This window comes from Silene latifolia, chromosome 3 (genome assembly GCF_048544455.1).
Source record: "Silene latifolia isolate original U9 population chromosome 3, ASM4854445v1, whole genome shotgun sequence".
NCBI classification, from domain to species: domain Eukaryota; kingdom Viridiplantae; phylum Streptophyta; class Magnoliopsida; order Caryophyllales; family Caryophyllaceae; genus Silene; species Silene latifolia.
The window spans coordinates 88,906,063-88,922,870 of NC_133528.1; the positions used below are offsets into that span (position 1 = coordinate 88,906,063).

General features: G+C 33.8%; 1 protein-coding gene across 1 annotated transcript; it reads left to right on the forward strand.

The window, feature by feature from the left end:
• Positions 1-244: 244 nt before the first annotated feature.
• Positions 245-1,058, forward strand: LOC141649317 (uncharacterized). The gene is made up of 2 exons (XM_074458010.1): positions 245-526; positions 621-1,058. The coding sequence occupies exons 1-2, from the start codon at positions 245-247 to the stop codon at positions 1,056-1,058; spliced, it is 720 nt and encodes a 239-aa protein (XP_074314111.1).
• The last annotated feature ends 15,750 nt before the right edge of the window (positions 1,059-16,808 follow it).

Here is a 16,808-nt window from a genome sequence, read left to right on the forward strand (position 1 = left end):
CACTTTAATTATCGTTATGTGAAATTACAGAATAAGGCAAGTAACAAATTAGAAAACTTTGTTTAAGTTAGTATTCAAATTATTGTTATTTAGTTATTATTAAAACAACCGAGTATTTGATATCAAGGCAGGCATCAAGTCAGTGACTGGCTTTACTGAAGGGGTTATGCCATTTAGGTACTTAGGGGTGCCTATTCAACCTGGTAAGCTACTTAAAAAAGAATGCACTTCTCTGACTGAAAAAATGGTTTCAAGAATTAGAGGATTGGGAGCAAGTAAGTTATCATATGCTGGTAGAGTCACCTTAATAAATTCTGTACTCAATACCCTATATAATTACTGGGCTCAAATGTTTGTCATTCCTCAAAGTGTCATTAAACGGATTGAAGCAATATGCAGGAATTACTTATGGGATGGTAGTCCTGATTTCCATAGAGTTCCCCTGGTGGCATGGGACAAGGTTACTGCTTCCAAAAAAGATGGAGGACTAGGGATAAAAAAAGCAGACATTTGGAACCTTGCTACTGTTGGTCAAGCTTGTAAACTGGATCCATTCCAAGGCTGATAGACTGTGGATCAAATGGGTTAATGCTATATACATAAAAGATCAAAACTGGCAGGAGTATACTCCCCCTGCTGACAATACCTGGGTCTGGAATAATATATGCAAAGTGAGAGATAAACTCAAATATGGTTTTGTGAATGGAAGTTGGGACCATCATCCCAAGGGTTATACCATTAGGAGTGGCTATGACTGGCTCTGCCCTGAACAGGCTGCAGCAGTATGGTCTCCTGTTGTTTGGAATAATTGGAATGTTCCTAAGCATTCCATGATTACCTGGTTGATGATGCATAATGGGATGAATGTTAAGGAGAAGCTATTCAAAATAGCCTGCTGCAATAATGACTTGTGCACGATGTGTGAGGTCCATACTGAGACTGTGGAACATGTGTTCTCTGAATGCGTGTATAGTTACAGAATTAAAGCTCAGTTGATTCAGTGGTTTGGAGGGAGTCTCCCTGGTACGATCACTCTAGCTACTGAGCACAGGAAGTGAGCCCTTTGGAAAGCCCGAGCCACTGTTCTTACTGCTTACCATTATTATGTTTGGCACCAAAGAAATAATACAAGGATAAATGGTTGTTTGATGAGACCTGAACTAGTAGCTAAGAGAATTGAGGATGACGCAATTAGGCAGATTAAAGCTAAGTTTGGGGGTGCTGATGTGAGCCTTGAATGGCTATGTAATCAGGCAAGTTAATTAGGTAGTCCTTTTGTGTTGTGGGGGGTTCGAACCCCTCACTTGATTATAATTATTGGAAAGTTTTTGATATTTATATATATATATTCACATTTTCACCAAAAAAAAAACAACTGAGTATTGGGTTGTCTATTAGGGCTTTTAGGAAACTTTGTTTGCTTTAGGAAAATTATATAAGTAGGTTGCATTAGGTTATTTTGGGTAGTCAAGAAATAAGAAAAAATACTCACGTTGCTTGCAAATTTGGTATTCAGGATTCGACACGTTCACGATCCAAAATTTATGTTAGTGTTTGACGCGATCAAACTATTAACTAGATCAATTGGTAATAGGTCTTACAAATTGATCATCATTGAACAATCTATAGGTCTAGATTGCTCAAATATCCTTCTGTTTCATTATTATTTTCATTCGTAGTATTGCGTTATTGCTGCTGCCTTGCTATCATTTTGTAACACCGCCTTCTTACCCGACCAAGGTAATTGGGAGATGTTACCATCTCGATTTCCCGAGGCAGTGAAATCGGAGTTGCAATTAAGAAACAATTAATTTTAAATAATGTATTAAGTGAATTACATAACCACTAATGAATAAATGAAATAAATGATACAACACATGACTACTACACTCTTCTAGTGAAATGACACTCAGCTCCAAGTCCGAGGCTCATCTCGTCTCCCACGTGACACCAACTCAACCTGCTCCCCATATGGTCGGAAATATCATATGGATCGACAAAGGTCACCCCGAAAATAGGTGATAATTACACAGACACACAATACGTCAGTTTCAATAATTTAATATAAGATACTACATGATAAATTAATATGCAACATGTCAATTATATGAATGAGATACAATTATACAATCACCATGCCAATATCAGGACACGCCCAGACGTACCCATAACCATCGATGTCAGGGACACGCCCACGACACCACATCTCACTATAAGGTACCGGGACACGCCTAGGCGTACCGGGTCCGGAAGCTAACTGGATCCCCTGCCAGACGTCGTGCCTCAACCACACGAGTCCCTCCGTTCTAAAACCATTAATGTGCACATCCCTGATGGAGTGGGAAGCTCCAAGAGGCGACTCAAGCGTAAGACGGTCTCCCAACCACCTTACGTCTCCTCAACAATAACAATCACCACCAACAATTACTAACTATCACATATATCACTAAATGCATCACAATATGTCAATTTGCGCATTTCATAATGAATATGCATAACTCTTATCAATTTGCCTTTTTCTCATACATCATGAATGCCAATCAAACCACATGATATAATACAAATTCAACAACGTAGGAGACTCACGAAGATCCTTAAACATTGCCACATGATACAAATCCTACTCATAATACGTAAATGATGCAAAAGACATATAAATATATACACACATTATTGAAACCGAGTAGGATTAACCTACCTTTTAGCAATCTTCATAACCTACTCGAATCCGACCCGATTCTGTCACATGAAACCGTCTCATCCTATACAAACCACACAATAGTATCACAAATACATCCTGCACTATTATACTCTACAAAACTCCTTATTATTACCCACTAATTACCCATATTACATATATTAATTACTAATTAATTACCCAAATCAAAAACCCCCCAAATGTTAGGGTTTACTATAAGATAAGAAAGGTTAGATCTTGAGGAATAAGGCGAGCTAGCAATCACCTAGAGCATGCTAGATCCCATGTAAGTGTGTTTATGGTGGTTTTAGAGAGAAGGGAGATGATTTGGAGTGAGAAGGAAGAAGATAGAATGAATAAGGATAAGGGTTTAAGATTTCTTATCCCGTATTCTGATCCAGCGCCACTTGGTCCAGTGCGAGTCCACTGAGTGTGATTCACTCGGTCGAGTGCCACTCACTCGATCGAGTGACACCCACTCGATCGGGTAAACGGTTTACAGCCATACTAGGTCTAGTCTAAGTCACACTTGGGCTAGGGTATGGTCATACTTACACTCTCGAATACATCTTATCTCGTCCGATGGTCCTTTCACGCATCCCAAGGTACATTTGTGGGTCCTAAAAGGTACGAGTATTATAATGTTCCCCCATTAAAATGAACTCCGTCCCCGAAGTTCGCCTCACTCTCTCTTTTCCATCGTTCTCTCAAGCCTCTTTCTCCGTCTTGTTACTAACATTCTCTCAGCTCTCTTGTCTCCTCTCTTTCCTAAGCCTTTAACATGTTCACTCTTTTATATACCCCATTTCCCGACTTAAGGTTCCCTTGACATTATCGCTCTCATACCCTTGGTTTCACTCTTTAACTTCTTAATTGTTACTTTCACTTGCCTTTAAAAGAGAACTTCGTCCCGAAGTTCACCTCTAATTAACCACGACACTTTTCCAGGTTTTGTTGTACTTTCTTACTATATGTAGTTCCCATGCTTAGTTCCATTATATCATGTCGTCTGTATGGCTTCCACACTACGGTTCCCCAAAAGGTCAAGGTACAAGCCAAGCTCAAGGTTCGTATTCTATTTTCATAGGTAATCCCGACTCGTGTTACTATTCTGACATATTGCTCATCATTATATTCAAGATAATAGTATATATGTGTATAGGCGATAAGATAACAATTGATACCACCATGATCAAAACATACTATTTTGTAAAACATTTGTCAAAATTTGACCAATCATTTATTAATTAAACTAGTTTATTATGCCCACATCTCGTTTCCATATTCAACATGTCACTTATGTACTGCGTCAAATCCACCACATTATTATACATGTGTCCATTTCTATCTCCGCTTCATGAAATCATTCTTGTTTATGACCATGAAAGACTCGACATACATGTAAAATCACTATCTATCACACATCATATGACAACACTTTACGCTATCTTAATATCACATACACCTTGTTTTACCGTGTATAATCACGAAAATTAATACATATCACACAAGTCCATCATCTTATCTTTGTTATCTACTTAATCATGCCATATTATTACATATCGACCACCCATCTAGAAGAATGTATACCAAGCCATAATCAACATACTAAGCACATTGTCAAACGTAAACAATTCATGAAAATCAATTACGCCACGTTTCTATGGTTATCTAACCAATCAAGAGGGTGTTAGGGTCTAAAAATAGAGGTACCTATAAAATACTTGGTCGAAAATAAGCAAAACCATACGCAAACAGTCCAATCGATCGAGTGAAATGGCCACGCGGTCGAGTAGACGGGCACTCGATTGAGTGAAGCAGACATTCGATCGAGTGTCCAATGGGCTGAAACTTTTCGAGCATTTCTTGTTTCTTAACTCGTCTACTTTCTTCCATAAGTGCAAATAAGTTCCGATGGTGATTACCACACCATCCGACATCCTAAAACAAGCAAAGTCTAGGCCTTATGCCTATATTTACAACATCCAAAAATAAATAGTTCAAGCGTCAAATCGACACAAATGTCAAACAAGTTCTGGAGCAGGAGTTCAGCCAGCTCACACGACACCTGAGCCAGACCTCACCAGGTCACACACCAGATCCTCTAGCCAAGCTAGCCCAAGCTCAGACACCCTACCATTCACTGCAATCAGAACTAGATCAAGGGTCGACCTTTAGGATTTTCAGACAGCTTCAGTTCACTATCCTAATCCAGTTTAAGTTCGAAAAATTAACTTCATTGCGAATAGTCAAGCAGACCAATCTACAAACGGTATTAAGCATGTTCTCTATTCAGCCTAAGCAACACCAGCAATTCAGAGAAATAAGCAAACTGTTAATCACAACCTTCAACATGCTTCAGCAGCCAGCAGCAGGTACAAACTTGTTTGGACTCCAACATTTGGGTGATATGTGAGGGAGTCATCTTATGAAAGTCACCAGTGTTAGAATATGTGTCCTCCGACAATAATGCGATCACAACTGTCGATCATGATGATCACATGTTTAAATCTCATTTTAAGAATACACTTGGGATGTAATATTTTACAGTCAACTGGTCCACACATATCGGTAATGATTGGCTGTCTAGAGTTTGACATTACTGTCGTGCGACGGTGGTGATCAGTTGATCCCCTTAGGTCATACCTATAGGGAAATACTCTTAATTGATTATTTAATTAATCGTATGCCGATACTAGTTAATTAAATTGCTTAAAATTAACGGATGATTTGTGAGTAAGATTAACGTGTCTTATTATAATTCGATTAAATTAGATACGGTCTAAGTAATCAAATTGTTTTATTACTTAGATAAAATTATTGTTTACAAAATAATTGAAATTGAAATTGACTGAATAATTTATTTATAAATACAAGATGTTGTAATTTATAATTTGATAAACCGTTTTGGTACAAGTAATTATGAATTACTAGTCGATTTTGTATATGACATATTTTATGAGTATGTTGATTTTTAATATGTTAAAAATACATTGAAATTTCACATGTCAAGTAACATGTCACATATATCACAATTGATAAATGACAAAATAAAATGGACCATCCATTTTATGTTAGAAGTGCCGAAATAATGGAGGGAGTATAAGGTTTAAATTGTGTTAATTATTTTTAGTGGAAAACACAATGATTAAAACTAACTAGTAGCCATGCAAGCCTATTTTTCTTGGGAAGAAAATAAGCACCATGCATTGGCTCCCCTACCACCCCTCCCACCGGTTTTCCACTATGAGAAACAAAATGGTTTCCTCTAATTTTCATTCACTACTTCATCTAACATTTTTATAGTGTAAGAAAAATTTATTCTCTAAAACCTTGTGAAAACTTAGAGAAATAAAAATCCTCTTAAATATTTCCTCTCTTGGCCGAAAAATACAAGAGAGAACAAAATTTATTTTGTGTCAAATTTTAAGTAAGACTTGTATTATTTCTAGTACAAAATAATATTAGTTATTAGGGGTTTTCCTTGGGTATTTACTTTTGGGAGAGGTTCTATTTTGGACCTTTTGATTCATCCATTATTAGGAAAGCTCAAAAACTAACAAGAAGGAGATCTTGTTGGTGCCCTAATATCCGAAACCTCAATGTAAGATTGACGATTTCTTCTTTTATCTTGCTTTAGTTTGCATGCATAAGATCTTCCCTTTATTTTATGAATAAATAAATTTGAACATATATGAATATGTAAATTAATGAGATTAATGTATTCTAACAAGCGGTATCATGAGCCTTAGGTTGTTTGCATGCAAATCGGTTTATAGTTTTTCCGAGTTATAAGATTAACATACAAAACTAATTAATTTGGATTTATGAAGATAAACCTAAAAATAACTTTGCATGTTAAAAGTTTGTGGTCCTAAGTGATTTTTAGGACATTTTGGTTTATTTATGGATTTTATCGTTCATTTTATATAATACTGGCATTAAAATGTGATTTTTATGATAAAAATGTCATTTTTGGACGAAAATTAGCTAAACTTCGAATTTTTCAGTGATTTTTGGATATGGTTTCACATATATTATCTACTGATGGCCTGTAAATGTTCATGATAAAATGAGTTGTTTTGCTCGAAATATGGATTTTTCAATTTAAAATCGTATTTAAATGGGTAAATAGGTTAATATGAGTTATATTTCGAATCTGGTCATGGAAATTTAGTATGTTGTCACATGCAATTTTACAAGATGTGTGAAAAATATTTGGCTATAATGAAGTCTGTATGCATGATTTATTAATTTTTGATGAAAAATCACATAAATAGTGACTATAATTAGTAATAATGCTAAAACATACTTCATGACTAAAGGAAAAATGTCACATGTTGCATTTTATCACATTTTTCAGATCTAAAAGCGAAAAGTTGATGAAAATAATTTTTCTCATATTTTTATGGTCATAATTGTTAAAATCGATAAACCGCAACATTGTTTTTCTCGATAAATTTTCGAAATTTTTAACCTAAGTTTTGAACATTATGAGTGTCATGGTATTTTTCCAGAATGTTCATGAGTTTAAATTTTAAATTTCGAATTTATTTGAAATTTGTATAATTTAATTTGAAGTTTATAGCATATTTTTATTTTTTAGGTCCATTTATGAACAATATTAAGAAATCAAGGTTAATTATTGTCAAAATGTTAGTGGAGACTAATATTGAGTCCTAAGATGGTTAGGGTAATTAACTTGTACATAAATATGAATTTATGTAATTATTGTGATTTTAATAAGTTAAATCACGCAAATCCATAAAAACTGATAAATATACGATATTGGCTCTTTAAAGGCGATTTAGCATATAATCTAGCATGTTCATACATATTATAATGCTGCATTTTATTTATGATTGTCATATTTTAATTTTATGTAATTTTTGAATTATGTAATTTTACTTAGTATGGCCTTAGTTTTAATTGGTATTACCCGAAATGTATGGGAATATCGATTCGGTTGTAATTATTGTGATCTCGCATCACCGTTTTGTAATTTAATAGATTTATTTTTATTTTAATTACGAATGTATAATAGGAAGTTATGTAATTCATTTTGAAATTTAATCATTCCGGAGTTCCTTGAAGACGGTGCCATTCGAGAAGGCGATCCATCAAAGAAAGTGTTGCCTTAAAGTGCGTGCCAAGACCGAAGTTCAAGGGACCAAATGAGTTGGTTTCCGAATTTGTAATAGTTTATTAGATTTACTTTTTTTTAGGAAGGCCATACTAGGATTTTATTTTTATGCTTTGCATTTTATTTATATGTTGCATGCATCGCTAAATCGCCATAACTAAACATGCATTTTAATCCATTTTATCGACCGTGTGAATTACAATTATCGTAGTTCACCGCTTTAGTTCACTTAAAACGTGATAGATAATAAATTGACATGACCTCTCGCTAAAATAAACAATTGAGACTTAGCCTTACCAAAAAGTAGAAACCATGAAAACCTATTTTATGAGGGAGTGCGCTCGGCCACACCGGGGTACAAACCTTGTTACGTAGGGGAAGTGGGTGATAAATGTCTATCCACCGAATTCATGTTGATAAGGGATGAATCGGCCCTACCGTGCCCAAGTTGACATGGATTTGGATCATGGACACATTTATTCGAAATTTGGGTTGAACTCAACAAAAGTATTCTCGACCTTTGTCGGATGTGTTTTAGGCTAAAGATAAATATTAACTTAATTTTATCGACCAAGAGTTCTAAAAGTAGAATCGATTAAAGCGTTAATCCACCGAGTTATATTGATAAGGGATGAATCGGCCCTACCGTGCCCAAGTTAATATGAATTTGGATCTTGGAATCATTTATCAAGTTGGGTAGAGGTCACTAGATAAATGCTATAAAACTTGTTTAAATTAAATTTTACGAGTATTATTATTTTGAAAACGACAAGTGTTTTATTCCTTCTATTTTGTTTTATAGACCACTTTCATTTCTCATAACAAATGGCCGCACAAAACACCAACGCCACCACTCTCACTAATGTTTCATGCCTCCGATCCTTCATGGATCGTTGTAAACTTGAAAAGAATGGGTCAAATTTGTCTGATTGGGATGCCCAACTCAAATTAGCCGCTCAAGGTGATGACAAGCTTCGTTACCTCACTGAGGCCTCTCCACCCGAACCTAATGCTAGGTCGAGTGCCGCCACTAGGGAAGCATATGAGGCTTACCACAAAGAATCCGCCGCTATGAAAAATGTGTTGATTTTTTCTATGGAGGCGGATCTCCAAAGGAGAGCCTTTAAAATGAGCACCGCTTATGAAATCTATTCCCAAACTTGTGACAATGTTCTCAAAAGCACCGAGGATCATCCAATATGAGGCGGCCTCGGCATTCTTTGATCTCGATTTCAAAGAGGGCCGAAAGGTTAGCCCTCACGTGCTCAAATTGTTGGAGCTAGTCGAGACGTTGAAAATTCAAAAGATTGAAATCCCCAAAGAGCTCATTGTGGATAGGATTTTTCACTTCTTATCCAAAGTCAAAGCATATGTACAATTCCGGGTGAATTTCAATATACAAGACAAGGACGTGTCTCTTGAAGAGTTGCACAAGTTGCTTGTGCAAGCCGAAAGAGACATGGGCTAAATGTTAGCCCACCTAAGGATGTGCTTAATATAAGCACTAAGAGCAAGGGGAAGTTCAAGAAGAATGGGAAAAAGGGTAAGAGGCAAGCTCCCATGTCCACCAAGGCTAAGACTTTTGAAGCTAGCACTTCCAAGACCAAGAAGAGTCCTCTTGATAAATGCCATTATTGTAATGGTGTTGGACATTGGAAGAGGAATTGTTCCAAGTATCTTGGTGACATCAAAGCTGGAAAGATCACTCCAGTAGGTAAATGACTATCCTTTCTTTTATGTTTCTAATTCAACTATGGTATTTTGATACAAAGTTGTGATAATGTATCCTCTTTTTATTGTAAATAGGGCCTCCTCCAAGCAAAGACAAGGGAAAAGAGAAGCAAGCTTGAGAAATCATGAAGGAGCTAGGAGTAGCTACCAATGAAGCTTGGCTTTTATTATTGTCTTTATTTTAATGTTATGAATTTTAGAACTATTTTGATTTCCGTGTTTGACATAGGAATGGTTGATCCTTTTAAACAATGGTTGTATTTTGGATTATGGTGGCTTGGCTTGCAACTCAAGTCACCGCTTTTATCGTATTTGTTTGTTCTAAAATTCATCTTTACGTGCTTGCACATAGAAACATATGATCATCTACTTAAAGTGATCCAATAGACAACTATAATGATGGGATTCATTATATGTCCACAAGCTTGAGGCTTGTGTATGATCAATTATAAAGTGATGTTGAGTTGATGAACTCTCCTAAAGGAATGTCAATTACCAAGTACACTCATCAAATCTAAAATCTATTAGTCAATCTATGAGATAATCCTCCTTCTACTTCATCATTATTTGTGTCTCATAAGCTATCTTTGAATATCTAGTGTATTTATTCTAAAGATAGAGTGGGAGAAAAATGAAGACACAAAGAATACAAAGAATTATTTGTATGCTTAAGTAAATGAGATCTACAAAAGAAAGAATGATTTGTATACCTAAATAGATAGTATACATGAATATATGAGATCTATGGTCTCGAATAGATGAGATCTACATGACAAAAGAGACCAAGTGAAGTAATCAAAAGAATATGTTCTTAAGATAACTACACGAGGAGACCAAAAGAAAGTTTTCATAGAAAATGACTAAAGAAGATAGAAAATGAGTAAAGAAAAGTCTCAACAAGAGATTTGGCTAGTCTATGACCTACGTATAAATAAGAGTTTCAATATTGATATTTACTTAAGAGCCTAAATGAAACAAAGTTGCATCCTTGAATATAAATGAGATTTATGATTAAAAGTTGCAAAGAAAGATATGCCGATGTCTACAAAAGCTAAGTTAATTGTTAACCACACTAGTGTCATTACTTAACCTCATTATGAAAATGAAATAGTTATACCTCCTTCCGAAAAGGGTATTTTGAGAAGGACGTGTATTAAATGGGATTTTACATTTAAGTAATGACATTGCTACGCATCATTTTAAAAATGAATGAGTTAAAGATTAAAATCTCTTTCCATAAGTTTAAGATGAAACCTTTTCAAAATAGGTATTTTGAAAAGATATGTTGGGAACATATATGGTTTTATCTTAATAACTTGGCAAAGCAAAATGTACTTCAATTCTTGAAATGTTTCGATTGAGTAGTCAATGACGAAACACATGAAGTTTAGTGGGAGTTTGAAATTATCATGTGAAGACATGAAATTTAGTGGGAGCAATCATCTTGTAAAATTTATAACTCATTACTCATTGAGAATGACGAGCTAGTACTATCTTTCACAAAGAAGTATTTGAGTTTTCAATTCTGGATGAAAATGGACTAAGATGAATCCACTCACATCATGGGATGTTGGATAGGCATTGAGATATGCACATCAAATCAACGAGAAACGTAGGTTATTCATATCGACGAAAATGGAATTACCATAAGCAGTCATGGTCAGTCATTGAACCTAAGAATGGTTGATCACATGATTAAAGATTACTAATGTTTCCGCCATTATAATAATCATGCACATGTCCAATAATGAATCATATGCTTAAGAGCATGATGAGTCATTGGTAAGCCATAGAAGAATCATCATGAATTCTCGAGAAGAACTAATGAGCTATTGTAGTGGTTGACAGAACGCTCTGTTATGTGACAAGTAGTTGCACATATTGAAGTTCGAAAACGCGTAAGGATTTATGAAAATCCTAAGCTATTTAAGCTAAAAGGAGAAATAAGAGGTTTGAAAAGATACTTGGTTATAGTAAGAAGTTACTCAAAACTAGTATTTTCAAAATTTTCTAGGACTTATGAGAGGTGCTAGGCTAATCATCTTGACAATTGTTGCAAGATCCTACAAAACATATACCTGGTATATTATGAGTTGGAAGAACACTTGACTAGTGCAAGTTATGTCGTCCACCATAATTCGTTTGTTATGTGATAAACAACAAGGAAGTTCTCTCAAAGTGAATAACCTAAACCTAGTTTGGGAAACTAGATATGTACTTGGTGAGATTCGTGCTATCTAAGACAAACATAAAAATAGAGGAAAATGCAATTCAAGAGTTTGAACACATGGACACATGGTGTGTTAAACTCATGTTGCAAACGACTGGTGTTTACACATTTACAATATACATCACAAGGTGGTAATATGGTATTGACTACCTGAATGTGATGTCCACATTTGTCGTTTGAGTTATTATTAACTGATCTTATACTTTGTTACATCCAAACGGGTTGTAGAGACAATTGAACCCCGTTAAAGTGAACACGGATTAGCATTGTATTCGCCCATAGTCACTTACATGAGGTGACGTCTCGAAGTGACTAGAGTGTGATGCGATTGATGGCAAGTTCAAGTGCCATGGAGTCATGTGAGATGACTAGTTGATCACATAGGCAGACTGTTAGGAACACTTTGTCGGGCTAATGACCGCTTATAGAGTTCTGGCAAATTTATATAGCCTGGTCGTGGCGAGAGCTACTATAGTATTCTAATGAGTTGATTCTTTTGACTAAAGACTGTTCGCCTAAGGTGGCACAGTTTCAGATTAACTTTGATTTATGTTACTACGACCTTCGTAAATGGGGTCAAATGGGCATATTTTGGGTTATGATGGCTGTGGCTAGTCGAGGGGAATAAGTGCGATAGGAATTGTCCACCCCTTGTCAGGGTTATAACAATATCTCAGAGCCACTCGAGGAGTAATGAACTGGAAATGCGTGGCCACGCTCGGAAGGTATCTATGGTAGATAATTCCGGTCAATCAGTTATTCTCCAGATCGAGGAGACCACTCTCGATACGATCACTTACAAGTACGACCTGAAAGACACCTTGCATTGAGTGGGAGATAGTAATAGAACAAGAGAATTGGTGACGCACACTTGTCGAGGACAAGTGGGAAATTGTTGGAATATGTGTCCTCCGACAATAATGCGATCACAATTGTCGATCATGATGATCACATGTTTAAATCTCATTTTAAGAATACATGTGGGATGTAATATTTTACAGTCAATTGGTCCACACATATCGGTAATGATTGGCTGTCTAGAGTTTGACATTCTTTGTCGATGCGACGGTGGTGATCAGTTGATCCCCTTAGGTCATACCTATAGAGAAATACTCTTAATTGATTATTTAATTAATCGTATGCCGATACGAGTTAATTAAATTGCTTAAAATTGACGGATGATTTGTGAGTAAGATTAACGTGTCTTATTATAATTCGATTAAATTAGATACGGTCTAAGTAATCAAATTGTTTTATTACTTAGATAAAATTATTGTTTACGAAACAATTGAAATTGAATGAATAATTTATTATAAATACAAGATGTTGTAATTTATAATTTGATAAACCGTTTTGGTACAAGTAATTATGAATTACTAGTCGATTTTTATATGACATATTTTATGTGTATGTTGATTTTTAATATGTTAAAAATACATTGCAATTTCACATGTCAACTAACATGTCACATATGTCACAATTGACAAATGACAAAATAAAATGAACCATCCATTTTATGTTAAAAGTGCCGAAATAATGGAGGGAGTATAAGGTTTAAATTGTGTTAATTATTTTTAGTGGAAAACACAATGATTAAAACTAACTAGTAGCCATGCAAGCCTATTTTTCTTGGGAAGAAAATGAGCACCATGCATTGGCTCCCCTACCACCCCTTCCACCGGTTTTCCACTATGAGAAACAAAATGGTTTCCTCTAATTTCCATTCACTACTTCATCTAACATTTTTCTAGTGTAAGAAAAATTTATTCTCTAAAACCTTGTGAAAACTTAGAGAAATAAAAATTCTCATAAATCTTTCCTCTCTTGGCCGAAAAATACAAGAGAGAACAAATTTTATTTTGTGTCAAATTTTAAGTAAGACTTGCATTATTTCTAGTACAAAATAATATTAGTTATTAGGGGTTTTCCTTGGGTATTTACTTTTGGGAGAGGTTCTATTTTGGACCTTTTGATTCATCCATTATTAGGAAAGCTCAAGAACTAACAAGAAGGAGATCTTGTTGGTGCCCTAATATCCGAAACCTCAATGTAAGATTGACGATTTCTTCTTTTATCTTGCTTTAGTTTGCATGCATAAGATCTTCCCATTATTTTATGACTAAATAAATTTGAACATATATGAATATGTAAATTAATGAGATTAATGTATTCTAACAACCAGACAGGATCACAAGCCAAACAAGTGCTTTTAAACCCCTGCACAACCAAACAAGAAACTTAAAACTGCTTTTCTGCTTTACGCTTTATCAGTTTGTCTTTTGCTCAGATTTCCTTCCAATTTGTAGTTGTTATTTTGTAAGCTAGTCAAGGTTCATTATGAACCATTAGATCTATTTGTGTGAACGGTTTTAACAAAAATTCCTTGGCCTATATTGTTGGAGTATGTGTCCTCAACAATAGTGCGATCACATGATTTAAAATCATAATTAAATCTCATAATAAGAATACGTAAGGGATGATTCATTATATAGTCAACTGATCAACATTAATTAGTAATGATTGACTAACTAGAGTTTGACATTACTGTCATTTGACGATGGTGATCAGTTGATCCCTTAAGGTCACAACTATAGGACAATTCCCTTAATAGATAAGTTGATTAATTGTATTTCGATACAAGTTGATCAATTCCTTAAATTTGAACAATTTACATTTATGAGTGAGAATAAGTATCTTATTGTAATTTGATTAAATAAGATTCATTTTAGTAATTAAAAGATTTCATTACTAAAATTGATTATTGTTTATGAAAAAATTAAGATAAGAATGAATGGTTAAATATAATTACAAAATGTTGTGAATTATTTTAAAATGTCCCATTTTATACTATATAATTGTGAATTACTAGACAATTTGTTATGTGTAATTTAATTAATTGTATAATGATATTTAATATGTTAAATATGCATTAGAATTAATTAATAACATCCTACATGCTACATGTGACACATTGTGTGACAAATGACAAATTGACAAAATAAAATGGATATCTATTTTATGTAATGGACCGAAATAATGAAGGGATTAGTGGATTGTGGGTGATTTATTTTAATAGTTAAAATAAACATAATCATGACCCTAATTTACTAGCCTTACACACCTAAAGTTTAGAAAAGAGAAATGGGAAAACGAAGAAGCCATGCATTGGCTCTTGGCCACCACCCCAACCGGCTCCCCCCCTTTCTCTTATAGAGAATTTGTTCTGTATATTTTCATTCATGAAATATTCATTCATCCTCTCACCTTTTCTCTCTAAAAATAGTTTTAGAAACTCTAAAAATTGTTCATCTAAAATTCTAAATCAATATATAAGATTACTAGTGAAGTAATAAAGATATTATTAGAATTATTTTAAGGGTTACTAGTATATTAATCTAGTTAGTTAATATATTAGTATAAGGGTTTTGTTTTGGGTGCAACAAGAGGAGGATCTCAATACTTGGAATTTTGGAGGATCATCCATTACATTTAAGCTCAAGAACAAATAAGGAAGGTGTCCTTATTTGTGCCCTTATTTCGGACCATTTTCAAAGTAAGGAATATTGTTTTCTCCTTATATCTTTTTAGTTATGCATGCACTAGATCTTTTGAACTCATATTAAAATGTTAATTTGTCACTATTAGAAAAGTCTAATTATAGGTATATAAACCTAACAATTGGTATCAGAGCATAGGATGTTGCATGCATAATCGATTTATAGTTTTTTCGAGTTATTAGTAACTTAATTAAAACTAAACAATTGTGATTTATGAGATAAAGCCACGAAATATTGATGCATGTTGTATATTCTGATCCTAAAATTTATTTAGGTCATTTTTATGATTTATGGCATTTTATTGTTCATTTTAATAATTTTTAGTTATTTTATTACATTTTAATGTCTAAAATGGTATTTAAAATGGTAAAAATAGTTAAACTCAGTTTCTGACCTTGAAATATTTATATGACCTCACATGCATATTTTAATTATTGTATGTAAAATTTCGTATAAAGTTGATTTATTTTGCATGATTTATAATTTTTATGAGATAAAAATAGATTAAAAGGAGGTAAAATGATTAAAAATAGTTAAACTTCAAAATAGGCCATGAAATTTTAATATGTTGTCAAATTCATATTTTAATCACTGTGTATGTTTTAGGTGTTTTATTTGATAAAACCGATAAATCGCAATTATATGTTCTCGAAATAAATTCAAAAATTTTAAACAATGATTTTTGACATTATGAGTGTCATGGATATATTTCAGAATGTTCAAAAATTTAAAATTAAAATTTTAAAATGATTGTAATTTAATTTGGATTTGTTCCATAAAAGTGATGATTTTAAGGTAAAAAATGAGCATAAAATTATATCAAGTTGAATTATTGTCAAAAATTGAGTAATGACTAATTTTTGAGTCCTAATTGTGTTAGGATAATTAACTTGGACTAAAATTAGATTTTAGTATTATTTGTCGATTTTAATAAGTAAATCGTGCATTTCCATAAAACCGGGTTATATAATCGATATAAGATAAATAGGGCGATTTGGCACATAATTTGGCATGATAGACACATATTATAATGCTGGATATTTCATTGTTGAATGTCATATTTTATTTACGTAATTTTGAATTATGTAATTTTATCTTAGTATGGCCTTAGTTTTTAATCGATATTACCCGTAATGAAAGGGGATATTGATTCGGTCGTAATTTAATGTGATCTCGTATCACTTTTATTTTTACTAGTTTTTCATATTACAAATGTATAATAGGAATAGCTTGTATTTTATTATTATTTGTAATTCCGGAGTTTCTTCAAGACGGTGCCATTCGGAAAGGTGTTCCGATGAAGACGGTGTTCTAGAGAGGCGTGCCACTTGAAGATTCAAGGGATCAAAGGAGTTGGTTTCCGATTATGTAATAAATTATTTGATTTTCTATTTTAGGAAGGCCATACTAGGAAATTATTATTTGCTTTGCATTTCTTTTAATATGTTG